This window comes from Pezoporus occidentalis, unplaced genomic scaffold (genome assembly GCF_034315485.1).
Source record: "Pezoporus occidentalis ecotype Australia unplaced genomic scaffold, CSIRO_AGI_Poc_V1 ctg193, whole genome shotgun sequence".
NCBI classification, from domain to species: domain Eukaryota; kingdom Metazoa; phylum Chordata; class Aves; order Psittaciformes; family Psittacidae; genus Pezoporus; species Pezoporus occidentalis.
This window is the reverse complement of record NW_026913782.1, coordinates 88816-116550: the sequence shown is the minus strand read 5'-3', so window position 1 is coordinate 116550 and position 27735 is coordinate 88816. Positions and strand designations below refer to the sequence as shown.

At 46.8% G+C, this 27735-nt stretch overlaps 1 protein-coding gene across 1 annotated transcript; it reads right to left on the bottom strand.

Annotated features, from left to right (window-relative positions):
- Window positions 1-1663: 1663 nt before the first annotated feature.
- CDCP1 (CUB domain containing protein 1) lies at window positions 1664-26696 on the bottom strand. Its single transcript, XM_062617169.1, has 9 exons — window positions 26485-26696; window positions 15159-15362; window positions 13469-13822; window positions 11786-12154; window positions 9147-9374; window positions 8045-8425; window positions 6858-7223; window positions 5263-5344; window positions 1664-4136 (listed from the first exon to the last, which is right to left on the bottom strand). Exons 1-9 carry the CDS (start codon window positions 26558-26560, stop codon window positions 3689-3691), a joined length of 2508 nt encoding a protein of 835 aa, XP_062473153.1. The 5' UTR covers window positions 26561-26696; the 3' UTR covers window positions 1664-3688.
- Window positions 26697-27735: the final 1039 nt, after the last annotated feature.

The following is a 27735-nucleotide window of genomic DNA, read 5'->3' as shown; positions in this document are numbered from 1 at the left end:
CATGCCATACGTAGGGGATACACATAGGAAAATAAGATTCCCTTCCTCCTCTCCCTTTGCTGTTGGGGAATTTCATACTGAAATACAAGCCACCCCATAAGAAAGGGCCTTCCCTCACCCCTGCTTGGCAGTGGTAGCAGTGCTGTGGGAGGTGGCATCTTGGGTCCCAGGCTGCCTCCCACCTCCTCCACAACAAGCAGAGCATCCCACTCCTTCCCTCCCTAAGGTGGTGATGGCTTACCCCTCCTCATCCTCCTCCTCAGCATTCTGCAGGGGAGAGACCATACATGAGGAGGGCAGTGCTCCAAAGCAGGCTGGGACAGTTCAAGTGCTGCAGAACTGCACATGGAATTAGGTCGGTTTTGCACAAGAGGTCAGCCCTTTGCCAAACTTTAATCTGGACCCTAATCCAGAAGGTTTCCAAGACTCTTTGCTGTAGGTCATTGCTGTGGTTTACCATCAATAATTCCTTTCTGAAGCATCCCTCAGAGCAAGGGCCACAGCAGCACACTGTTAACACACCTCAGCACCCAGCTAGCAGCCAGCTTGCTTTGGGCTTCAGTAAAAGGGCCAGATAGGCAAAAGTGGGTGAGAATTTGGGACTCACGAGCCAAAAGCTTGTTTTGAGTCTTTGAGTCTTTCCTTCACTGGGAAGGAAAAACACTGAATTGTCTTCAGGGATATCAGACATAGGCATGAAATCATCTGCGTTGCCAGCTGGTTTAAGATATTTAGAAACTTACTCTCTGTTCATCCAAAGAAAAGAAATCAGGGAAGAAGATCTAAGGCTTGCTGCCTTTTATTTGCTCTGCAAGAATAAGCTATAAAATGCTCACCAACCAACCATACTAGAAGGTTTCATTATGCCTTTGCTTACTTTTTAGGGTTTAACACTTATGAAATAAACTCTCATTAACTTAAGGAAACGAATAAAGGGCAAACATACTTTTGTGGTTTAACCCCAGCTGGTAACTAAGTACCATGCAGCTACTGGCTTACACGCATCTTCACACCCCCCTTGGCAGGATGAGGAGAACTGGAAAAGATAAAACGCATGGGTTGAGGTAAGAGCACTGTAATAACTGAAATATAGGAAATAAGGAAAGCTAGAGAGAGGAATAAAACCCAAGACAGACAAGTGATGCACAACACAACCACTCACGACCCACTGAGCCCATCCCAAGCAGCCATCGGTGGCTCCTGGACAACCTCCCTCCAGTTTCTATACCGGGCACGACGTGCTGTGGTATGAACAAAAAAGGGCTTCACGTTCACATTCTCATAAGGGTCACTCTTGAGCTGAAGGACTGATCATAAAATGCACTTTTATGCTATTATCCCTGAAAGGAAATGAATTTGGAATTCAATTGTGCATGTCAGTTGAATGAATTACTGGCATCATGACCCTGCCAAGAAGCCACTGAACCATTTATCTTTAAATGAAAGCTTCCAGTATCTTAAACCCCTTCTCCCCAGTGATCTAAACACATGCCTCTAAAACCAGCAATTAAGAGCAGGTCACTGGCTATGGGAGAAAAAGGACGCACACAGTAAGCAGTACCTTGCATTGTCAATGGTGCAGCTACCGACAGTCAAGCATCAAAACACCCAAGGCTGAGTTTACACACACACACGAGACATGCACTACTTATTCCAGCTGGCGGTATCATTGTGTTTTATATATTTATTAAAAACAAACCTAAGTCACAACGTAATGAAAAGCAAACTGGGATTTGTGCCTGCACTCTTAACTCTAACCACACCAAAAGTGAGCACACTGAAAGTCAACCTTAGACTGAGAACAACCATAAACTAAGGTTCATACTGCCGCACCGGACGATGAGTTAAAATACAACAAATAAAACCACCAGCTAACAAGCATTGTGTTCTTCCTTCAAAGATGAAGATGCTGTGAACACAAGCCTGACCTCCATTATGTTTTCTTCTGTTGGTTAGAAGGAGAATGTCCATCTAAGCAACTGCAGAAACCAAGCCAGAGGGATGACACAGCCCTGAATTGCTCTTACACTTACTCCTTTTCAATAGAAGTGAGAAACACTGAGCAGACAAAGGCAAAACTGGACTACTCTGATCAAAATGCACTGTGGCAATCTGAGAAAACAGATACCAGTATTGCAGAAGTCTCTTTTTCATTCTCAAATGGCATTAAAATGACCCAGTACACTTTGAAATGCGTGGTTCCCAGTGACTTGCCAGAGATTTAGGAATACATAGTTCTCTATTAAAAATTACAAGCATGAAAATACATGAAACAATTAAAAGGCACTTTTAGCTGGCACATGGTTTGCTATATGCTACAGAAAACTGAGCCAGATACAACATTATAGTGAATGTAATAGCGGTCCAAGCAGTATAATAGTACACACTTACACACACTTGACCAAATAAATAGGCAATCTGCAGTGCCAGCATAGTTAACACAGGAAGAAATCCACATTGTAAAACATGTAAACAATAAGGTATCTAGTAAGGACATTCTCATTTTAGACATCATTATATGTTGAACATTATTGCATGCAACACGAAAAGTTTTATGGCACCGCTGTGTATCACTAGGCAAGAAACAGTCATAAGAAGACATCTGGAGAGAACTTCTTGGGTCTAGGGCTGCATGCAGAATGGCAAACATCCTCAGGAACTGGCCCAGCCAGGTGTCTCTATGTAAAAGGCAACTTTATTCATGTACCCGTAATCCTATGCACAAAGACCTGACCCTCAAGTGTTAAAAGGCACAGACACCGAGTGGCATCCTAAGTACAGCACTTACAAATGAGACCTGTGGTTTACCTGAGTTCAAGAGGTGCTTGTCAAAGGCAGCCAGACACCCTAAGTGTAAGTCGTGCTAGAAATCAAGAGCTGTTCCCACCATCATTTCAGCATGGTTGTTAAATCCAGACTGATTAACCAAAACCCTAATTAAACAATCAAGGCTTTCCTTATGGCTTCACTCTCATTCTTTGCGTTTCAGAGAAACAGGCTTTGGTGCAGGCTAACCCAGTATAACAAAGTCAGCTGGAAATGAGAGAGAACCCATAACTCTACTTCTGAACTAGAAGAGCCCAAGCTCAAACTTCACTTACGCACATGGAGCTCTTCCAGGTGGCGTACGCAGTCTTTCACTACACATTCATAACCACCTGCACACTAAACATGATGAATCTGCAAGCAGCAAGAGGTGGAAATGACAGCGCCACCTCCTTTGCTTAGATGCCCGCAACCTGGAGCTGCCCTGAAACAGTGACGTAGCCTATGTCTTCCAAGAGTCACCAACCAACACTCAGAAACAAATGACTTGTGAGAGGAGGCAAATACTGGACAGAACTCTCTCCCCACTTCATTAATTGCCACAGCTTTAAGCTGGCAGTTAGGGATTCATTTTCTCTGCAATAAAAAGCAGGAGCGTACCTTTGCCACCCGTTTCACAACCAGAAGCGCATGCAGTCCTGGAGTGCCTCAACTGGTTTGGGAGTTTGATGGATGTTCACTCTAAAACTGAAAGCTATCAACGGCTGACGTTTAAAACCAACCAACAACCAAACACACACACACACAAACAGAAACAACATCAACACACCTTTAAAAATAACACTCCTCTTCAGTTTTCTTTTCCCTAGACCCCGTGCTTACACCTGGATTTCCACAGGAAACTGCTATACCTGGTGTAAAATTACTCCACTGAACCATCCTGTTCCTTATCTTCCAGCAAGGATGTGCTTGTATCTCCATTCTTCTCTTCATTTGTATCTCCGTTGTCCTCTGATTGCCCTGATTTCTGATGAGCGAAGGTGTAAGTGTCATGGTCCATGTCTGTCAGAGGTGGAGGATCCTCGGTGTTAGAAGAGCATTTAATGTCTTTTCTGAAGGAGAATGGAGGTGGAGAGGGTGGCAAGCTACCAATGGGTCCATCAAAAGGCCGGTACACATCAACTTCTGGACTGACTGAGCCATTGGATTCCTTCAGCAAGTGCCCATAGACCATAGCATCATCAATAACTGCATAGACATGAGATTCGTTGTTTTTCCTCCCTTTTGTGAATAAGCCTTGTTTCCCAGGCATCTGGGTATTCACGTTAGGATTATACACTCCCACCATGGGGTCCTGGCTTTTCTTCTTCCTGTTAAGAGAGTTGAAACTGTTAACAGGTCACCAGCAACACCTGGCTGGTGAGTTTGAATAACAACAGCTTCTGTTTACTCATCCCAGCCACCCAAGTCTGCCTGGATTGAAGGTTTTACTTGCAATCTTAGGAAGAATAACTCTTGAGCCTAGACATGCTTTTTTAACAGAGCAGAAAATAACTTTACTGTTAATAATAACTATGATTGCATTTAATAACTTATGCTCTTTGGTTACCTAACTGCTGCTTTGCTGACCCTGACAGTTGCAAGATGAACTCCCAAGCATGGGGGTCCTAGCTGCGCCACGTAAAGAGTCTCCCAGTGTCCACAGTCAGGATCTAGAGGCCATCAGATCCTCACAAAACAAGACTGAGCATTACTGACGATGAGTAAGCTGGTGGGTCCTCTAAGGAAGTTGAATTAACTTTACTTGGTTTCACTTTCTGAACTGTCTGAAAGGCTGAAGTGAAGCTTCTGAAGCCTGTATTTGTAAAGCCTTTTTCCTGTGCCAGAGAAGTGTCCTTATAACTGCTCTTGCCATCAAACTGCACAAATTCATTCCAGCTCCATAGCTTCAGCACCCCATCACGCTGCCAGCACTAAGCATACGTGTATCAGAAACCCCAAGCTATCGATGACTTCAGGCTCTGCATGTGTGAGTAATGCTATGCATGTTTGCTTTGCTCAGCCTAGCTCTCTCCCCAAGGGCTCATCTCATACAAAAACGTTCCCACTTGATGTGCAGACTCCAGGAGAAGCTGCTGGAGGTTGTGTAGATGAAAGATAGATAGCTCCTGGTTTATCACAGCTTGTTTGGAGCCTTGTCTGAGGTCGCATGGACAGCAACCACACTCATTACAACCTCATCTCACAGGAACTGCTTATGAAGTCTAACCAATGCCTTACAGCACAGCCAGAAGCCTGTGCTAAGGCCAAGACAGGCAATGCACCGGGCGTTGAAGTGATGCGACTCCAGGAGCAGCATTCCTGGAGTTGCACTGCTTCCACCGCCGTTGTCTGCATCACGCTTCAGACCCCTGTTCAAGGGATCTGTACACGGGGAGCAGATGGCCAGCAGCAATACCAAAATGCCCTCTTGAACATGCCGAGGTGTGAACTTACTTCTTCTTAACACAGCACACAGTCAGTCCAATAGCAGTGAGAACTCCAGCCCCGGCCACCACCGCAAGGATCACTCCTAAGTCTGCAAACAGAAGGTACAAGGACACTGAGAAAGAGAGGGAAAACATGCAGCTTTCTCCTAAAGGCTGTCTGGGTTGGAAGCTCCTCAGGAGTTCATCTGGAAGCAGAGCAGGAATCTCCCAGCCGTGGGGCACCCCAAGCCATTTCCAAGAGGTTGGAGGCTAAGCAATGATAAAACTACTGCAAGCAGCAGAGGACAAATAAAAACCCCAACCAACCCATCCCAATACAGCTTGTGTGCTGCTAAACTTACCTTGTGTGCCTCTGGCTGAATAAGGCAAGAGAAGGAAGTGCAGAGAGACAGAGGGATTCAACAGAGGAAAGAGTGACATTTCGCCAAGCTCCCCTCAGTGCCATCCCTTCCTCTGCATCACACAAGTTGTGTTGATCTGGGGTTTTCCAGGAGTCATAAAATTGATCAGGAAAGTCCATGTGTGAGCAAAGAAAAAAGCTGTGTGCTGTACAAGTAGCATACATTACCAAGGAGGGGAAATAATATACATTCATTTCATCCTGTTTCAGTTCTAGCCTGTGTAGCCAATACTTCTACAGACAGCAGTCTCCCATAGGCAAAGAGGAAGGACAAATGTGAAGCGAATTTACACAAGCAAAGCCTACCCTAAAAATGCACCCAACCTCCCCTTTTTCATAAAGCTACTGATGTTTTGGGGACATGAAAGACATTAAGAACACAGATTTTGCTGATAGTAGTCAGGATACTCTCCACTATATGGTCAGATCTGTCCCAGGGCTGGTTTCTTCCTCATGTGAACGCTGAGATTAACTGAACTGCTATCATGAAGTAAAGACCACTTGCATGAAACAGTTTGCATAAGCAGATCTCAAGTTATTAGCCAGGTCTGTGATGCTGGGAGAGAAAAACATCACTTGATCTTACACGTTTTGGCTGTGATGTCCCATTAAAAAAGCTGAATTAAATAAAAGCAAATCCAGCCTTACTCCTCCAAGCCCTGCAATACCTAAAAACTCCTAAAAACCAAGCTGAAAACCACCCCAAACCCCACAGAAAGAATCATAGAATAGTTAGGGTTGGAAAGGACCTGAAGATCATCCAGTTCCAACCCCCTGCCATGGACAGGGACACCTCACACTAAACCATGGCACCCAAGGCTCTGTCCAACCTGGCCTTGAACACTGCCAGGGATGGAGCATTCACAACCTCCCTGAGCAACCCATTCCAGTGCCTCAGCACCCTCACAGGAAAGAATTTCCTCCTTATCTCCAATCTAAACTTCCCCTGTTTCAGTTTTAACCCGTTACCCCTTGTCCTATCGCTACAATCCCTAATGAAGAGTCCCTAAAGAAACACAAAACTCTTCCTTCGTCCCCAGCTTCTACAAGTACCCAGCTGTAACTCAGGTTTCCGAAGGACAGCGATGTCCAAAGGCAGGGCTCTACTGAACCCCACACCCATGGAAGATCAAGCATCCTTTCCCTAAGGGAAAGCCAGGAAACAAGCCGGAAGCAAACCACCACAGCCCCCGAGGACTCACCTATCTGCTTGTCGGCAGAAGTCACCTGGAACTGCAAGGTCAGCTGCGTCCTCTCCACAGGCTTACAGTTGGAGACGTTGACCCAGAAGTTGTGATGCATATTTCGGGGCTGGGGCAGCAGCTCGTCCTCACGGCGCACGGTCTCCTCTGCCCCTGGTGTCTCCTCCTTTATGTTGACATAGGCACGGCCCGTCTCACACACAATGCCCATGCGGTCCTTGGAGAACCCCAGGCGGGCAACTTGCTTGCTGGGTACAAGGATGTACCAGGATATGGAGACATAAGGAGGGAGACCGTAAGGCCAGTTGGGAGTCTGCAAGTAAACTTTGGCTTTTGGATCTGGACTCACAGTGAAAGTGCACTCATCTGTAGTAAAGGAAAAGGACAAAGGAATGAAAACTTAGTGCTGGTGTCCTCAACATGAGGGACATGGAGCTGTTGGAGCAAATCAGGGGCTGGAGCGCCTCCCATACAAAGACAGGCTGAGAACATTGGGGCTGTTAAGCCTGGAGAAGAGAAGCTGCGTGGAGACCTCAGAGCAGCTTCCAGTGTCTGAAGGGGGCTACAAGGATGCTGGAGAGGGACTCTTCATCAGGGACTGTAGGGACAGGACAAGGGGTGATGGGCTCAAACTGGAACAGGGGAAGTTCAGGTTAGATCTAAGGCAGAAGTTCTTCCCTGTGAGGGTGCTGAGGTGCTGGCACAGGGTGCCCAGAGAGAGAACTGGTAAATGCTCCATCCCTGGCGGTGTTCAAGGCCAGGCTAGACAGAGCCTTAGGCAACCTGGTTTAGTGTGAGGTGTCCCTGCCCATGGCAGGGGGTTGGAACTGGATGATCTTAAGGTCCTTCCCAACCCAAACCATTCTGGGATTCTATGCACTCAATTGCACCTCAGTACCAGCAATACAACTCTCTTATTGTCCCCTCCCACATGAGTCATTAACACAATTAGCACAGCTATATCCACAGAATTTCCTACAACCAGCTATCCACCTGGAGTTCAAAGTTCCTTCCTTCTTCCAGGAATACACCACCTCACTGATTCAGATAAAGACTCGTCCCAGCAATGGCTCCAGGACTCCACTCTAAAGAATTAAACTCTTATTTCTATTTATCCATACGTGCTCTAGTAAGCGTATTGAGACATCCAACACTGTGCAACCAAGTAGTACAAAGCACTACCTTACCTTTAATATGAGGCACGAAAGACATTTTCAGATCCTGATGGTTAGACTCGTTGAGGAATCCTTTCCCAAACGTTTTTAAAGATATGGTGATATTATTCCTCATCTGAATCTTTTCAATGGATCCACCAGGACAGAACACACCAACGTTCAGCTCGGTCTCCGGGGTGGCACTGACAATGCTGTAACTGTAGCTCGTGTTGCACCTCTGCTCCGGGACGTGTTGCTGAAGTCTCAAGGATGGAGATGTAATTTCTATGTTGATCAGATCGGGAGCCAAGAGCTTCCAAATGAACTTATGCAGTCGAATCGGCAGCTGGGTGATAGCGTTGGGCACTGAAAGGGAATAGATCTTCCTCTGACACCACCGGAGATCGACACAGCCTGCAATCACAAAAACAAGCCCCAGGGGTTGTATGTTTCTTGAAGATGAAACACCTAGGAAAAGCAAGATCCCCTGTGTACACACACACAGAAAGCATTGTCACTTTTGTGTTAGAAATACAGCTAAGCATCCACCCGAGGAAACATTACCCAAACATGCATCATTTGTACTAAAAAGCTCTCCTTAAAAGCGTGCAGGACACCAAAGAAATGAACAGACACAAACATACTCAAAGTCCCTCCCTCAAGATGCTACTTTTGCTGACTGGGACGCTGCTGCAGTCAAACCAAAGTCCCGATATCCATTAGAAAACTCTTTCCCTAATGGTAGTTGAAAGCATTCGGGAAATTCCACATGAAGTGGACATGCATCAGCACAAGATGCATTCCTGATGGCCGCCTCGGACCTGCCTTTTCATGGGCAGATTTATGGCTCTCCTGCTCTGTTTTCATGTTTTGCAGTTTCCTAAGAAGACTCTTAGGTGCCTTCTGTCCTTTTCCATCTAGGAATGGCCGCGCAGTTTCTATTTTTAAAGGTAGAATGATGTAGCGAACAACAGATCATCTCCAGATTCACTACATCCACCTCCCAGCTGGCCAATGCCTGCTTTCCAGCCACACTCTTATTTAAACCCCAAGCAAGAGAGGTTTGGGCAACCCCTGGGGAAAAGCATGCAAAAGTACTTCTGTAGGAAACCCCATTAAGCCACTTCTGTCATACTTATGCCTTTCTCAGCTGTGATCCTCAGCCGGGACAAGTCCTTGCACAGAAAGGAGATCTTGTAGATGGCACCAGACACTAAAGTCAATGCGCGATCACAGTTGCGAGGATCCTTACAGATGAGGCATATGGGTTCAGACATGAGCGGAGCGCGGGCGGGCCACCCTTCGAAGTGAATCGTCACGGTCGTGTTCCACTCCTTGCTCAGGTCGACCAAATGGGTGACATCTGCAATGAAAAACATCCCAGAACTATTACTGGTAAGAAGCAGATGTCCTCCAGCTCTTCTCCCCCCGTTAGACAAGCGGATGTTTCTGTATCAGCTAAGAAAACATTCTTTACTTCTTCCCATGAGTGTCATGGAACTCAAGCAGCATCCTATCATACTTCAAATTTAAAGGTTTGAGCTTTTCCACACACAAACCCCATTTTCCTACGACTTTCCAGCTACAACACAGTAACGCATATGCTATCCCCTTTTGAACCATAAAATGGTTTGGGTTGGAAGGGACCTTAAAGCTCATCCAGTTCCAACCCCCTGCCATGGGCAGGGATACCTCACACCGGACCAGGTTGCTCCAAGCCCCTGTGTCCAACCTGGCCTTGAACACTGCCAGGGATGGGGCAGCCACAGCTTCTCTGGGCACCCTGTGCCAGCGCCTCAGCACCCTCACAGGGAAGAGCTTCTGCCTTAGATCTAATCTAAATCTACCCTCTTTTGAAGAGGTTAGGCAAGAGGTCAGACTGAATCCTCCAAGTCACTGGCACACGCAAGCACAGAACCTAGCACTTCAACCACAAGGTTTCTGATTCTTCAATACGTTTCATAGCAGCTAAACACAGACACGGTTAGAACAAGAAGTTATTTCAACTGGAGAGAGCTGTATCTTCACCCTATTTAATGCCAAGCACCACAGACAGCTGTGTAATACTCAGATGTTTGGGAAGCTTTGAGAATATGCAGATAGCAATGCATTTTTAATAAGAGCCATGTTTAACTTGCACACTGCAGATGGCTTATTTTAATCAAAGTTTCAATACCGTCCTGGGGGCTGAATGTGAATCTTTGATGGAACTTACATGACTACCAAATCACAGATGAAAACCTACAAAATCCCTAGAGAAACCACTGTTGTCTCTTAAATACAAGGGCTTTATTACTTGTATTTCCAATTTGTCACTTCAATAAATGACAACCTGGTTTTTATTTTTTAGGCTATTATAATCTTGTCTGCTGGTCGTAAACGTATTAAAATTCATCTTTGCTTTCCAAAAGTAGAAGGGAGATAAAGCTGATCAACTGAATACAATGTTTTTGCTTCCAAACTGCAGCACACAATAAGTGTGAGTGAATATGATTTGGTTAGCACCAGTTTTAGGCGTATTTGCTGTTCATGGATGCAGCCGGACCTGACAGAGGCAGAACCGAGGGTTACAGTGGTGAGATGCTACAGACCCTTTGTGGATCTGTGACTTCACCATACAAGCCATTTAAACTTGATTCCCTTTATAATTCCCTAGAAAGCCTCTGGGTAGCTCCTGCTGCAGTGAGTCCAGAGTGTGGGCTTTCCTCTACCTGCTCCTCTGCAGTGAGTGTACCTTCACTATTAACCTCCACCATGAGCTAAGAAGCCAGATGATAAATCACTAACTCCACAGCCTTCTACCACTAACTGCAATACCTAGCCAGGCCTTTTATTTCAGGTTTTAGGTAACTGCTCTGGTATTACAAGTCATTGTGTTAAACCAGTCTGAATTTGGAGCAAGAAAACAGGAAAAAAGTAAAATTCTTAATGTAAGAACAAGCAGCAAAAACCTAAAGAACAGCCATATATGTAGGAGATATTATCAGTGGGGTATCTTACAACTTCCATGTCCAGTGTGATTTCTTCTCTAGGAACCAAAATAAAACTCAGAGGAAGAAAGGAAGGAAGGAAGGAAACACATATTGATGCCATTAGCAGTATGGAGACAATCTCACATGTCTCTTTTCATGCTACGGATCTTGCTGCCTACCATAACAGCAGGTTTCCCCTTGCTAAGTATGACTGCTTAAATCCAGAGCAGAAACCTGGGCTCCCATTGTAAGTATGGTCTTTAAAATGTTGAATCTTATGTCTGAAAATAAAACTGTTGAAGCTTGAATTTGGTTTCTCTCCTGGAGAACAGGCAGCACATGTGAGTCTGGGCAACTCTTGTCAAGCAGTTAAGGTCCTTGCCCAAATAGCTACATCAGGCCCTTAGAGGGAACACAATCACAAGGAAAAGCTAGCCAGCGCTTAGCTCTGTCTATGCAACGTGCAAGACCTGATACCCCAGGTGTTACAGGCATTCTTCAGTTACATCTTGCATGTGTTGGAAAAGGGATCTCCTTTGCAGCTACAGTGTAAAATCTACAGTGGAGCTTTGTACTCCATTGCAAATCTCAGCATCATTGTTTGCCTTGCTGTAACCGTAGCCCGTGGTACCCAGGTTGGTAAAACACCTCAGCATCGCTTGGCAGCCCACCTCCTGAAACTCAAGGACAGTCCAAAATTCAAGGAAAATTACCCCAAAACCCCCAGTATTCCTCTTTCTTGTGGTGCTCAGCCCAGCTGTCTGCAGGCAAAAACAATGGAAGAGGCAGGCCAGGTACTTACTCTCATCGACCTGTGGGTGCTGAACGACGACTTGGAAGAGCAAGCGGAGGATGCCTGGGTTCTGGGCATCCTGATCACAGCCCTGCAGGGACAAGTTGAAGCTGCCAGCGATATTGGCAGGCTGGCTGTCGCTCAGCTTGAACACCTCTGGGTTGCTGGGGGAGCCAGGGATGTAATACTCGACCCTCTCCTCTTTCCTTTCGCAGTTGGAGAGGCTGTAGTTGTGGAAAAACACGCTTGCTCTCATGTTGGAAGGAACCACGAACTGCCACGTCATGAGCTCATCTTCTGGAAAGCCCAGCGGGTAGTTTGGGGACATCAGGGTGATTGAAGACTCCTCCTTCAAAATGGATTCAATAATGCATAACCCTGAAACGGGGTAGGGGAAACCATACAAAACAAGTTCCAGTTAATGAAGACAAGCTGGCATATGTAGCAGCCCAGCAGCAGAGTACTTTGACAGTGAGATCATCCACTTCAGCTACAGGTTAGGTTATTACAAAACCTTCAGACTAAAACATATACTCCAGGGAATGCTTCTGTCTTTAATTACAGGAAAGGGATATAGTAATGCTCTGTTTTCAGTTTAGTGGGTTCACATTTCAAGCACATGGACAGACAAGCCTGTATTCTTTGGAAAGATCCCAGTTCCTACTTCTGCTCCTGCCTTTGCAAGATCAAACGTGCAACCTGACAACTGCTTCATTGGGTTTTGGGAAACAAAAGATGTGAGCTTTCATATCGGCACGGAGCTCCCTGGCCAGAAACCTCCCAGATCTAACAAGAGCACGCCAATGAAGAGCCTCAAATACGCATGATAAAACACAAATGTGAACCACGGAGGCTGTGTAAGACACTTCATGCTTGGATGACTCTTGGCAGTGTGAAGCTGGGTACACAGAGATTATGGTCCTGCTCTAAGACCATGCGATGATGTGCAACTGTGAGCAATGCCAGGAGTTACAAAATCTCACGTTCTAGAAGCTCGAACCTGGACCAGGTTCCTTCTATAACTGATAGCAAGAACTGCATAACTCAAGCACAGAGCAAGAACACCTCCCAGAGAGGGTTTGTCATGAGATCACAAAGTAACCCAGTGATTGATTGCTATATAATATTCTAGGTATTTTAAGAAGATTATTACACAATGTTTTCTGTTGCTGTGCAGGTTGAAACAGATAGCTGCATTTAAGCAGCCTCATGTGCCTTCCAGGCACTGCTTCCCCTTTTCCCACCTTCCTCTCCTGAAGAAAGGCACTGGTTTGAAGCTCAAGAAGTTACGTAGCTTCATTTAAACATAATCAAACCCAACTACACACTGCAACCAACAGATAACTCTGTTGGCTCATTCTAATTACGCTATCTAGTCTCACCTATCTGCAAACACAAAACCAACAGAGCAGGTACATTTAAGTTTTAGGAAGTTTAAAGAGATCAAAAATGAATAATATGTGCCAAAAGCAGCGATGTGACAGTTTTTGTACCTATCAGCTGACCAAACTAAGATATTTTGACCCCAGAAGAGCACCAGCTACCGAACTAAAACCCATAAAACAACAGCTTTTAGAAACAGATGAAGTGGAAGGGAGCTATAGATAACAGCACCAAAAAGTTACCCGAGAAGCAAGGCTTAAAGAATTGTGCTGCAATGCGCACAGCGAGGAAACATTCCTCTCCACTCACGTTTTATGGAAGCCCTGTTAGCTATGTTGAAGCCTGAGGTGTTGAGAGGTGAGTTCCATGGGAGGTGCAGAGCCATGATAACTCCTCCCAGCAGCTTGACGCGAGACACGGAGCCGTTCCTGCAGAAGGTGCCGATGTTGACCGTGGCCTGATCGATACAGCTGTTGATGTTGTAGCTGAGGGAATCCGGGCACGTCTCCCCTGGTTCAATCTGCTTCAGCCACGGGGTAAATTTCAGTTCAAGTCCAGCCTTTGTGCTCGCCTTCACGTCCCAGATGAAAGTCCTGTTAAGGCGAGGTAGCGCCGGTGGGTAAAGATGAACATCTCCAAAGGGACAGGGGCCTGACACACAGTCTGAATGCAGAGAGAGAACAGCCATGATACACTCTGGAGAGCATCCAAGTAAACAGGCATTTTCGTTTCCCTTTCATTGCTATTTTTCTAAGTTTAGGTTGCTCTTCTCTTTGACATGCACTGAAGGACACTCCTCTACTCTGTGATTCTATGGTCACACGCTGTCTCTAAACAGGACTCCTAGCGTAGACAGGATAAACCTGCTTTACTCAGGCTGACTAATAGAAGGGATTCATTGTCTCCAGTATTACTGCCTTGTTTGCTGAAGAACTTAGAAGGTATTTCGTGAACAGGGCAGAGTGCTGAATGGGCAAAAGGGAGAAACACAAAGTCGGGAGAGCTGGAAACCATCGATCTAGGGAAACTATTTTATCCCATCTCTCCCTGAAAATTCCTGGCAAATCATTCATCTTTAAATCTTCCACTGCTTGCCATGAGCCGTATCTTCATTTCCTTGCTGCCCTGATGAACAACCTGGGCCTCAGATTTTGCAGAGCTGATGAATGACAATGGCCACTGCAGGATTCTGGGGAGAACTCAGAAACCTTGCCTCTGAAAAATCCAAATCACTGCTATCTCAAGCTGGACACTAAAAATAAGCACACTTAAACCTATGTCTAGGCTCTAACTTAAAAGAAGAAATATCACAAGTGCATCTTTCAAACACATCATGAAATACTGTGAAGATTATTATTTGCATCCATCATACGCATAAAACTCCAAAATGTGAAGAGAACCATCCCTGAACACCTCCCCAGAAGTAACAAAGATGCTACCAAAGACTGAATACCCAATGAAGTTTGGGACCTCATTGAGAAGTAGCACGTGTTCCTGCGATTAAAAAGCACATTAACACACATACACCATGGATAACATTCAGTGCAAAGGAAGCTTTAGTTACAACACTTCCAGCTTTTTGGTTTCTTGACTTCAATAACGTTCGTTAAATACAAGGAAACACGTGCATGTTTTCAATGCTTCTGCTGCCCTTACAGGCACAATCAAGCTGTTCAACAAATAACATGGGTAATATATCATCAGCAGTGCTCAGAGGCTTTTGACAAGAAGAAAAAGATTCTTTGATGGGTTTATAAACTGGGGGAAAAGGGAAAGCAGCAGGAACTGATGCAACAACCACGGAACAGTTCGCCAAACAGCCAAGTTAACATTAACACCGCCAGCTGTAAGGCTGTTTATCAGCATTCAGATTCTTCTTTCCAAGCTTATAGGGGATACCTTAATACAGTAACAGGAAACCAAGGTATGTGGTTTTACTGGAGGAACATTACCATTGGGGGGGGGTTGGGTGTTGTGGAATTAAAACCCTGTATCTTACCAATTTTCTTCTCAATTTCCATGATGAAATACTTCTCTGGAGTACTACAAGTGAAGGTAAAAGTCGTGTTGTTCCCAGGCTTTATCTTGAGCTCAGACCTGGTGACATTTTTAACCCGAATCCGGCAGCTTGGTGGAACACTGGGTCTCAGTTTAATCGTAACCGTGACACTGTCCACTGTGCGAAGGGAGATTGTAAAGGAAGCTAGGAAGGGAAACCAAACAGAGGTGTTCTGTTACTAGCACATATGGGTATCACCAGCCTCTCCACACATCCCCACAGATGCCACGCTGTCAGAAGGAATATCTGCATCCATGTTCTTAGAAGTCTTTGGTGTTGGATTGACACAAAACACCTCGACTCTTCCAGCCCAGCACGCTTCATGTGCCCAGAGAAGTATATATGGAATTAGTGTAGGACCAGTTCTGCTCCACTTCACCTTCACCACATTTATTAAGTGGTTCAGCTATTCCTCTCAAATTTCTGTTGTCTTGATTTTGGTTTTCAGTCTATTATGCCCATCACACAGCCTGCTTCATTTTGGAAGGCACCCATGAAGTCGTGGCTCAGTTCAGGAAGTTTAGCAGCAGCCAAACAACACCACAGCTTCAATCGCACATGACGGTGCAAGTGAATCTCTGGATATACCTCAACAATTACAGTAGACCAGATGAGGTATTCCAGCAATACCAAAAGCACATCCCAACAGACATTTGTACCTGTGGTCACAGCCCTTTCCCACCTCCCCACCTTCTATAGCTCATTCCCTGAAGGTACAAGATGCCCATGCAATGCCCCTAGGAAGGTATCTGCGGCCTGGGATGGACCATGTGTGCTTGGATACCTCCTCTCCACCCCTGACATGACCATTGCCTTTTTGGGAATATATTAAATCCTCAGCAATCTTCACAGATTTCAGCCCAGCCCCAAGCACTACCAAATGCATGAGAAGCTCTCACAGGAAATACTGGAGCCACAGAACAAACTGTGTGTTGAATATCTTCTTTTACGGGCAGTGAGTTATCAACAAATGGACCAATCCCATATGTCTCCTGAAAATACACATGTGATATAAGACACCAAGGAGCACTGACTGCACATTCAGGATGACTAGAAAAGTTATCAGCATCAGTTTGATGGATTAAGCCCAGCCTTGGCGGAAGCATGAGCACACCAGAGACCCTCAACCATCCCACCATCCTTCCCAGGGTGCCACTGGGAACACTGCAGCTTCAGGTTTGCAAACACCAGGCATCAAAAAACCTCCCTGGTAGGGGGAGTACAAAAGAAGAGAGTGCTCAAAGAGTTACTCCATCGTGCTTTCAGTTGAGTTTTGCTGGTCTTGAGCCTTCTTCCAGCCTTTCTGGCTTTTCTACACAATCTTGGAGTTGAGAGACTTAGCAAGTCCCTGAAACTGCCTTACCTATTTGCCTCCAGGATCAAAAGCTTTAAATGAAACCCCTCACTATGAGGCTTGTGAAATTCCTACACATACTTGTTAACAACAAGTTTACTAACCCTGTAATACCATCAGTGAGAGCCTGATCACCAAGCACCTTGCCTCCAGCTTTTAAGTGACAGACAGTCCTCTGACCACAGAGCCTGATACTGAATTCTCTTGCCTCTTCCAATGCTGGCACTACTCAGCATCCGTGTTTCTGCCTTAGGAATGCTTGGGCAGAGGTTTCCAATATGGGGTTTCCCTGAGGGAAAATAAACAGAAAAAGAGGACCATACAGGCTAGGAAGAGTCTAGAGTTTGTAAGTACTGCTGAAAAGTCTGCCTCTTGCTTTCTGGTCAAGCAGTTATCACTGTTCCTTGCCCCATCCCTGGGATAGCACAACCATAGGGCCACACTGGCAGGACAGAGCAACACAAATAACAGCCAGCATTTCTGAACCAAATCATGGAATGGTTTGGGTTGGAAGGCACCTTAAAGCTCATTCAGTTCCAGCCCCCTGCCACAGGAAGGGACACCTTCCATTAGACCAGGCTGCTCCAAGCTCCTGTGTCCAACCTGGCCTTGAACACTGCCAGGGATGGGGCAGCCAAACCTGCTCGTGCATGGCCCCAAGACCATTTTTAGTCACGAGGATTAAGTTTAAGCATAACCTTAAGCACATGACTACCTTTAGACCAAAACAAATACACGCCCTGAGCTGAAACCAAGGAGCAGAGATTTTCCATGCTTTGAATAGCATATTGAAATAAGCAAAGCCTCCCTACAGGGTCAAAACAAGGCATCATCTTCCCTGGCCTTTGAAAGACCTGACTTCTGCTGCCTGGGTTTTTTGCTCCCCCCCTCCTCCTCATAAGCAGGTAGTCATTTGTTTGATCTCCCTGCAAGAATACCAAATCCTTGTCAGCTCAGTATTAATGATTACTACTGACCTCATGCCTCAGCCTTCCAAAACAGGACCTGCCCTCTCTTCATCACGGACTGTAGTGACAGGACAAGGGGTGATGGGTTCAAACTGAAACAGGGGAAGTTCAGGTTAGATCTAAGGCAGAAGTTCTTCCCTGTGAGGGTGCTGAGGCGCTGGCACAGGGTGCCCAGAGAAGCTGTGGCTGCCCCATCCCTGGCAGTGCTCAAGGCCAGGTTGGATGAACCTTGAAGCAACCTGGTCCAGTAGAAGGTGTCCCTGCCCATGGCAGGGGTTGGAGCCGGATGATCTTAAGGTCCTTTCCAACCCAAACCAGTCTGGGGTTCTAAAATCACAGAATTACTTTCATGATCAATGTACCAACATCCCAGTAGGCAACAAGGATGCAGACACAAACCAAATTAAGCTCAGCAAAGCTGTTAGAAGGCCTCACCAGGACAGACACCAAGCTAAATCACTGCATAAAGAAACAGCTTGCTAAGATGAAACTCATAGACAGTAATTTTGGCCAAGAAACAAGAGCACAGTGCTGTAATGTCAACAGCAGGCAGCTGCTAGGGATGTGCTAAGCTACATTAGACTACCAAATCCCATCATCATAGGAAAAATAGAAAAGAAGAATGCAGAAAGTATATCCAGTGATCCCAAAGTCACTAAAAATAAATGGCTAAATGGGCTAAACCCCCCAACCTATAGAAGACACACAGAACGAACTTTAAAAGCACCTCTATTGCAGAGCTTTTATGAACATGAGCGAGTTTCTGTGACTCACCCTAATGTGCTTTTGCCTTTTTATTAGGATTACCAGTAACTGCACACGGTTCTTGTAAAGGAGGAATTTCCATGCCTCATCAATGCTGCACAGGGATGACACACAGGATATCCAAACCGACAAGAGGAAGAATTGCCAACCCGGATCTAGACTCTGCCTACACAATGGAATCGTTGGACTAGAAGATGCCAGAGGTGAAGCTTCAAGCCCTGAGCTGGTTCACAGCCTGACACAGGCATCTCATCTCACCCTATTTCTCTTCCTCTAAGCAATTAGAGTTTTGCAGCCTCTCATGGCTGTTTCTTCCACTTCCCTCATCTCGGGCTGCATCTTCTCTGCCGCAATAGGATTTCACCCCTGCTCATTCTCATTTCAGACTGCCTTCACGACAGCTGTCTCACCACAGCATCCCTTTATCACTAGAGTAACACTCCTCTCTCTGCAAGCACACGTTGGCTAGCCTTTTCTCAACGGTGTGATGCTTTTCTCCATACCTTACATCCATTTTATGGCTCAGAGCTCTCCAACTTGACTTACAAACAAACTGCATAGCGTAAACCAAGTAGGATTACTCCGGAGAGTTTAGCCTAAATTTATCTACTGTGGTTGCACCTGACACTAATCTCCTAATATTTTTCAATATGTATATATAAATGTCAAAAAGACATTTTTTTCCTGTACAAGGGTGCAATGTAGAAGAGTAGTAGGGCCAGTGGCACTCATACAGTGTGTGCATACATACATACATACATACATACAAGGGAAGGACTTGGCAGGGCAGCAATTTTCATGCCTATATACAGTGCCTAAACAGAGCAGGAGTTTGAATGGAGTCCAACTAGTTTTAGCTAGAGGGCTGCATTTTATTGCAGCAGTTTATCCATAAGGATCTATGGATTGTTTCATGTGACCTCACTGGACAGCCCGAGGAACCAAAGCCCACAAGAGCCACCAGCAGGAACGTCCCAGATGTGACTTTCTCCCAAAATGACTGCTGTTTTGCTCATTCCAGTTCAGTGGTGGGCTTGTTCCACTCGAGCCATTTTGAAGGCAAACCAGTTGGATGAGGCTGACTCAGGCACCATTCACAAGCCGGCGGCAGCTGGAGGAGGCAGGTTTGATGCAGAGGACGAGTAGTGGCAATGCTCACTCCGGATATGAAGTATCTGGATCCAAACCCTTGTTCTGCCCGAGGGGGATCTGAACCCACACAACCAACACACACCTCTCCAGAGAACAGGCTTGGCCACCATAGTGCTTCATGCCATCACCTCGACACAGGGGTAGCACCGCGGTGCTGTTTGCTCTACAGCTTGGTAGGCTCTCCTGGAAAGCTCAGCACCTCTTCTGCACCTTTTGCAGGGATGCTGGCCTGCATGCACGCTTGTAGCCTGCTGAGGTTGTTCCACCACACATCATCTACTGCAAGGGTCATGGCAAGGTGGTGGGAAGCAAAGGGTGCAACTTAGCTAGAGGGGTGATGGTTTTAAACTAAAAGAGGGAGATTCAGGCTGGGTGTGAGGAAGGAATTCTGTACAATGAGGGTGGTAAAACACTGGCACAGGTTGCCCAGAGAGGCGGTGGATGAACCAACCCTGGAGACATCCCAGGCCAGGCTGGATGTGGTTCTGGGCAACCTGACCTGGTTGAAGATGTCCCTGCTCATTGCAGGGGGTCGGAACTGGATGAGCTTTGAAGGTCCCTTGCAACCCAAACTGTTCTGTGGTTCCATAACAACACAGTAACCAAGCCATAAGTTAAATGATTTCCACTTCAAGCCACACCAGCTCCTCTCTCTGATCTGATGGATAGCCTAGGTACAGGAGATGTCAGCATTAGGACACATTCAGGGCAATTCATCTAGTGAGGGGACCTCAAGGCTGGCTCCTGCATGATGCGAATCACAGGCTCCAGCTCCCACATCCCAGTGTCTCAGCCCCAATGGCTCAGCTAAAAGCCCTGCACCTTATCAACCATTTCCCCACCCCCTCCAACACAATTCACTGCACAGTTGGCTCAAATTTGCCAACAGGTCAAAGAATACTCAAATAAGTAAACACCTCCCTGCTCTGCTGCCTCAAACCCTTTGTACCTGCCTTACTGTGTTTGTGTTTGTCACTTTGAGCCCAACTCCACAGTTTCACTACAGCATCTGACTGCCCAAGCATCATCCCCTCCACCAGTTCCACTTGCAAGGCCCATCCAGGTAATTGCCTTCACATCCTTCAAGCCCTTAGCAAAGTTAGGCAGGGACCTACACACCGTTCATACTCCCTCCTACTAAACGATGCTGTGAGCAGCAGAGATCACAAGCACAACCCCAAACTACAGCCAACCCTTCTTGCTGCAAGCTGCTGAAATCCTGCTGGACCCCACAAAGCAAACATGTTTTCTGTTTACATTAACATGTAAACTAACTGCTCTCTATGTTGCTCAATGACGTCCTGATGCTTGGACTTGGTCTTCCAATACCACGCTTGTTTGGGATGTGAGGGCTGGATTTTGCAAATGGATTGCTCTAGGGAATCACCTAGAAAATTAAAGCTTCAAAGCTTGTAAACACTTAGAGATGCTGCAAATGATATGACATGATAGGGCAATCATATGCCAGTGTTATCACCCACATCTCAGGACAGGGCACCTGGGGGAGAGCATCAGGTCCTCGGCCACCACAGTACAACCCCCTAATCTTCACTGATGGGATAGGGGATGGGAATGTGAAGCAGGCGAGATGTCACACATCCCATCCTCCTCCTCATCAGGGAGGAAGGGTGGACGCTGCTGGGGTAGTGATGTTACAAGCACAGTTCACCAGAGAAGGTGTTGTCAGTGCTCCGGGCCAGCAAGGATGCTCACCCAAAAGCTGTTCATTCATGAATTTGCAATGCCTGAAATGATTAAAATACCTTCGGATTCCAAAAAACTTTGTAAAAAATGAGTACTTTAGAGCCTTTTTGGAAGATAATCAGGACACACTCGTGTAAAAGAGACTTTTAAAAGGAGCTTTTTCCCCCGGAGCGGGAAGATGAGGCACTTTGGGGTTTGGCAAGCCTAGCTGTAATTGCAGAAAGGAGGATGTTGCCTCTGAGCTGCCTTTTCTTAATCATTATTTTACAGACACGAAGCTCGGTTGCTTCTGTGGCAGTGAGATGCAGAGCTCAGCGAACGCTGTCTGCAAGCTGTGTTTGCCTGCCCAGTTTATCCCTACCTTGATGTGAGCCAGTGAGAAGCCAGCATCTTAGAGCGTGTCTGAGCAGCTCTTTGGTCTTGGCTCTGGCTAATCAAAGTGGAAAAGCACATTTCACAATCAGGGGTCCCTCCCATGCTAAACATCCTGCCCACAGCTCTTTGTCTCTCGCTCATGAGGAACTTCAGATCGTCTCTCACTTCTGAGGAGCTCCAGATCATCCCTTTCCAGCCCTCAGTCTGCTGCCCCCATACACTAATCTCTCAGCACAGCTCCAAGCAGGCTCTCCCATGGCATGCTTGAGGGTGGATGGTTCTTAAGGGTGTCCAATAGAACAGGCAAAGGCAAGACCTTTCCCCATTATAGGGGATAGGTAAAAAAAACCCAAACCAAAATCTGTTTTCTGGCAGCCCGAGCACTCAGAAGCAAGACTAGACTGTACTAACACATGTGAAATTCACATCTACTAGGCATTAAGGCGTAATTCTTTAGGTGGCTCTGCCTGAAGGCCTTCCAGGAGGTCACATCAATGCTGTCTGCACTGGGCAGGTTCAGCTACAGGCAGCATAACCTCACCTCTGTCACCAGCTAATACAAACCCACCAGGTTGAGCTCTGACAAAACAGCCAGCAGTCAACAGTTTACTATGCACAGCACAACCCGCATCCTTTCCTTCATGCCCTGTCCTTCACAAGCAGATGCTGAGCAAAAGGAATCTGTTATATCACCAAGTTATATATATATATACATATATATGTTATATATGTAGTCATATCACCATGTTATATGGGGGTTGGAACTTGATGATCTTAAGGTCCTTTCCAACCCTAACTATTCTATGATTCTATGATATATATACATATATATGTTATGTATGTAGTCATATCACCAACAGATTACAGATGTTTTCAAGTTCAGGGATGGTGACCAGGCTCCATCGCCTGAATCCTACTAAGAGAGTACCAAAAGTCACCAAGTGCCCTATGGGAACTGGTTAATGGTTTGGCTCCAGCAAATCAACCCCTGCTGCAGTGGGTTGTCTACTCCAGAGCTGAGGTTTGACACAGATACCTGAGCAGCATCACTGAGACGTGTGATGTCCTAGAATGTGCTTTGTTAAAGTAACAGCTTCAGTTGGGCAAAGGTTTTTAAATGATTATAAGGTGTACAAAGGTTTATAAATGATAAAAATGAGTAAAAATGTGGCCTTCACACTACCTCTACATCCTTTAGACTTATTAAAGACAGAGCAACACAAATCTCACCTGTTCCAAACAAACACCTCAAACCTGGCATTGAGGGGAAAAAAAAGTGTATTTTATGGTGGAAAATGTAAGGTAACAGCACCTTGTATGGTCTGGAATGTAAGGAACCGAGGCAAACATAGGGAATTGAGACACATGCTTAAGTAATTTACTATGAACACAGTATTTTCTAGAGAGTAAAAACTGGGCACTCCAGACTGATAATGGCATGAGGCAAGCAAAAATAAAAGCACAACCAAATGCTCATGCATGTTAGTTGTGGTCTTAAAAGGAGAGGTCTCCTTCGAGTGAGCAAACGGCGATCCAGAATGGAAATAATCCATCTTCCAGCGACTGTCAGAGGAGCACAAACAGGCCCATTATTTATATTCTGTCAGAACAGCAGAAAGACCCTGCTAACAGCTATGGGTTTTCCCAGTTTATTAAAAGAAGCAGCTTTACATGTGGAGAGTGACTCAAATCAGGTTAACTGGAGGGTAAAGCAAGAAGGAACACAGCATTATCTGCAGATTCATTTATTGTAACGATGACATTTTAACAACAAAACCCTAAAATACATATGAAGATTTTATCATATAAGGATAATTTAAATCTGAAGTACTTCTGTTTTGCAGACATCATAAAAGTCTGAATAACTCAATTATCAGTGCTTCAACAAAACACGATTTAGTTGGAAAACACATTGGCAGAGGTCAGATATGCAATACTTCAGTCACACATCCATGCACAGCTATCACACCAAATACTTCTTTCTGTAGTTTTCCACCTATAAATTAACCAGTGTTTCACTTGATAACTTATGCACACAGCTGCATCTGAAGTAAACCCTCTGAGGACAATGTGACCAGCCATGCTTGACCTACACATCCCTACAGGACAAAGACCACCACCATAATACTGTACCTGCTGCGAAAGGGTGAAGAGAGAAGAAATGACTTCATCAAGATGACAAGAGACAGCTTTAAAGACAGGATCACCAGGATTTGTACCTGTTTCAGCAGAGCTTCACCAGACCCCGAGAAGAGGCATCTGTGCCTCATACCCACCTTGTGTGTGGCTCTGCACACCTAAACCTGGCCTCAGTGACAGGGAGACAGCTTCAACCTGCAGCCAAATGGCAGCAAACGCAGAGCCAGCATCAATGTCAGCACCAAGGCAAAGGGAACTCCTTAAAGATTACAGGCTTGGGTTTTCAGGACAAACTTTTGCTCAGGGAAATGTTCCAACCACAGTTTTGTTGTGCAATAACAAAAGCAACTCCCACTGGCATGAAGCACACAGTATCTGAAGGGGGCCTATAGGGATGCTGGGGAGGGACTCTTCATTAGGGACTGTAGTGATAGGACAAGCGGTAACGGGTTAAAACTGAAACAGGGGAAGTTTAGATTGGATATAAGGAGGAAATTCTTTCCTGTTAGGGTGGTGAGGCACTGGAATGGGTTGCCCAGGGAAGTTGTGAATGCTCCATCCCTGGCAGTGTTCAAGGCCAGGTTGGACGAGGCCTTGGGTGATATGGTTTAGTGTGAGGTGTCCCTGCCCATGGCAGAGGGGTTGGAACTGGATGATCTTAAGGTCCTTTCCAGCCCTAACTGTTCTATGATTCTGTGACACACCAGGCACATGAGATCTGCCAGCAGATGCTCCCCGATCCCACTAACACCATCACAACCTTCAGCCTACCGACCCCCATCACTAAAGCAGCTGAGATTGAGTTCTTTGTCAGACTCACCATCTTTCTTCCATTTCCTGCACCTTCCCATCAAGAGCTATTACAATCACACACAAAGGAGACTTGCTCAGCTCTCAAAGGACACAACGTGCGCCCACCACCACCACCACGCAGCTGGTACCCTGCTCACCACTGCACCAAACAAGCCAATGGTGCAGGCTCAATCTCGCATAAAGCAGGTATAAACTTTTATTTTTAACACCAATGTGAACGTATAATTTGTTCAGATGTTTTAAGCAAGAGAGAGGGGAAAAAGACATAGGAGCAGGTGATAACAACAAGAAAAATCAAAGGTGTGCGCTCATAGGTAACAAGTTCCCACGGAACAAGGGACAGGACAAGAGGAAACGGCCTCAAGCTGCACCAGGGCAGGTTTAGATGGAGCTGAGGAACAATTCCTTCCCCAGAGGGTGCTCAGGCATTGGAACAGGCTGCCCAGGGCAGGGCTGCAGTCACCATCCCTGCAAGTGTTCACACAGCGTGGAGATGAGGCCTCAGTGCCATGGGTTAGTGGTGGCCTTGGAGTGCTGGGGGATGTTTGCACCTGATGACCTTAAAGGTCTGTTCCAACCTCACTGATTCTATGTATGAAAAATGATGCAGCTGAAGGTTTTTTCACTTGCTGCTTTAACACCACAGGACCTTTGGAAAGTGTAGCTCCTCTCCTTCTAGCACTGACCCATCTAGGGTTTGTTTTCTTTGAAAGCAACACACAACTAACTACAGTCTAATAGTCTTTCTTCTTCCTTTGAAGTGGCTTAGACAGGCAAATAGCTGCCTCATAGGCAATACATTAAAAGCAAATGAGACTACACTGCCTTAAACCTCACTGCCTAATTTTACAGTCAATGTTTAGGCTGTATTATCTACAATAACAACAACCGTAAGCCACGCTTCAGCATAACTGGTGCAGTTAAAGGTAACAGCAGTGCTAAAAAGGCACAAGTTTCACATCAGACTCTTCAGGTTATTCATAATCACTGCTAATAACTTGGTAGTTATTTTGGATAGAAGGACTCATACTTCAAGAGAGTTTAACAGGGCTAATAGCTGCAGAGCCTTGGGTGACATGGTTTAGTGTGAGGTGTCCCTGCCCATGGCAAGGGGCTGGAACTGGATGATCTTAAGGTCTTTTCCAACCCAAACCACTCCGGGATTCTATGATTCTAAACCAAACTATTTAGATTTGAGGATGAGCTGGGGCTTTTTTGCAATCAAGCTGCTCTGGAAACCGAGGCAACCCCCACGCACCACCTCTGTGGTCAGAACTGGAATTCTTTTGGGGTCGCAGACAGGATTTAAGGAAATTATTCATGGGTTACATACACAGAAGCATCCCGGAACTCCAAGAGACAGGGAGCTGGTAGCGAGCAGCAGCCTCCCACTGAACTACATGACCCAGGTGGGCAGAGGAGCCATTCTGTGTCCCTGCACGTACAAAGCATCCACTGCTCTGTGTAAATACTATGCAAAGAATCGCATTCTATTTGCTTAACAGCTTATGTGACCGCACGGTCTCACACAGAGCACGATCCTGCACGCTCCCGTTCCTTACAGAGAATTAAAGCACCCAGGGAAAAGGAGTTTGTGAAGTTTACTTCCATAATTAATCCTTCGCCAAGAGAGGACGCAGACATCAAACCACTCGTCCTGTTAGGAGCTATCTCGCGGAGAAAGAGGCTGGAATGCCTACACCAAAGGTGCTAACACCGGGTGTCCCTATGCCGACGCTGTTTGCGGGATACCGGAACGCCCAGCCCGACGCTTCCCGGGACCGGGACCGTCAACTTCCACCGCGGGCAGGGCACCGCCTGCCCGGCCGCGGCCCCCCCCCCCGTCCGCCGGCACCGCAGAGGCACGACCCGCTCCCACCGGGGACCACATGCGAGCATCACCGAGCCGATTCTCCCCCTTCCGCTCCCTCAGCCCCCCCCCCTGCCCGGGCAGCCCCGCCGGGCTCACGGGGTGCCCCGGCCGCCCCATCCCTACCTTCTCGCTGGAGGAGCTGCGCCGAGGCGGCGAGGAGCGCGGCCAGGAGCGCGGCCAGCGCCCGGCCCGCCGCCATCTCCCCGCATGGGCCCGGCGCCGAAGCGGGCGCGGGTCCCTCAGGCGCCGCCGCCGCCGCTTCCTGCTCCACCTCGCACCTGGAGCGGGGCGGGACGGGCAGGTAGAGCCCCTCCTCTTCCTCCCGGGCGGTGGCGGTCAGCTCGGCTCATCCCATCCCGTCCCATCCCAACCCATCCCAACCCGTCCCGTCCCGTCCCGTCCGCTGCCTCCGCCCCGGCGGGGAGGACGGACCCGGCTTGACGTGCTGCGGGCAGCAGTCAATGCGGGAGCCGCTGTTGCTGCTGCGGGGCGTTATTTCGCTTTACACCACACTCGAACGTTTTCCCCTGCCCGTTTCCAATGCTGTGAGCTCCCACCAAGAGGGGGTTCAAGTTGTGGGCAGCGAGGTGCCCTCGCACCCCTGAGGGTGCCCGCTCTGCTACCGATGTTGGGTGAGGCGCACCCTGCCTGCAGAAGCACCTCTGAGCTGATGTGCAGTCCCATCTACCCACGGATAGGTGGGGGGGAGACCTTATTGTGGCCTTTCAGTACTTAAAAGGGCTTATAACAAAGACGGAGACAGGTTTTGAGTACATCCTATAGCAGTAGGACAAGGAGTAATGGTTTAAAATAAATGAGAGGAGATTCAGACATAAGAAGAAAGCTTTTACAATTGGGGTGCTGAGGCGCTGGCACAGGGTGCCCAGAGAAGCTGTGGCTGCCCCATCCCTGGCAGTGTTCAAGGCCAGGTTGGACACAGGAGCTTGGAGCAAGCTGCTCTAGTGTGAGGTGTCCCTGCCCATGGCAGGGGTTGGAACTGGGTGATTTTAAGGTCCTTTCCAACCCAAGCCAGTCTGGGGTTCTCTGGAGGTGCCACGTTTCACACAGAAGAAGGCTCCTCCGAGCATTTTGTACCCTGCTTCTTGAATGTCTGGGAACTCTGCAATGAAAACCTGAGCAGAAACTATTGTGTCATGGTCAGGAGTAGATGTTTGCCAGGTCAGTAAATGCCTTGCTAACATCAGGCAGCTCATTTTCTAGTAATTCCCTGCAGTTGCTTTGGAGCATTTGTTTCTTTGGCAGTATCGTTATAAACCCCAGTACTGTTACACCAGCCCACAACAGCACCCGGCTGCTACAGAAATGTGCACAGGAATATTCAAATTCAAAGAAGGAGAGAAGGCAAAATGGTGT

What these genes read in the sequence shown, in the direction of transcription:
- CDCP1 (XM_062617169.1), bottom strand. Translation starts at nt 26,560, where the DNA reads ATGGCGGCGGGCCGGGCGCTGGCCGCGCTCCTGGCCGCGCTCCTCGCC. An exon ending in GCAGCTCCTCCAGCGAGAAG is followed by an intron (nt 15,363 to 26,484) that starts GTAGGGATGGGG and finishes TTCCCTTCCTAG; the next exon opens with CTTCCTTTACAATCTCCCTT. An exon ending in TTTCGTGCCTCATATTAAAG is followed by an intron (nt 7,224 to 8,044) that starts GTAAGGTAGTGC and finishes CCTTTACTACAG; the next exon opens with ATGAGTGCACTTTCACTGTG.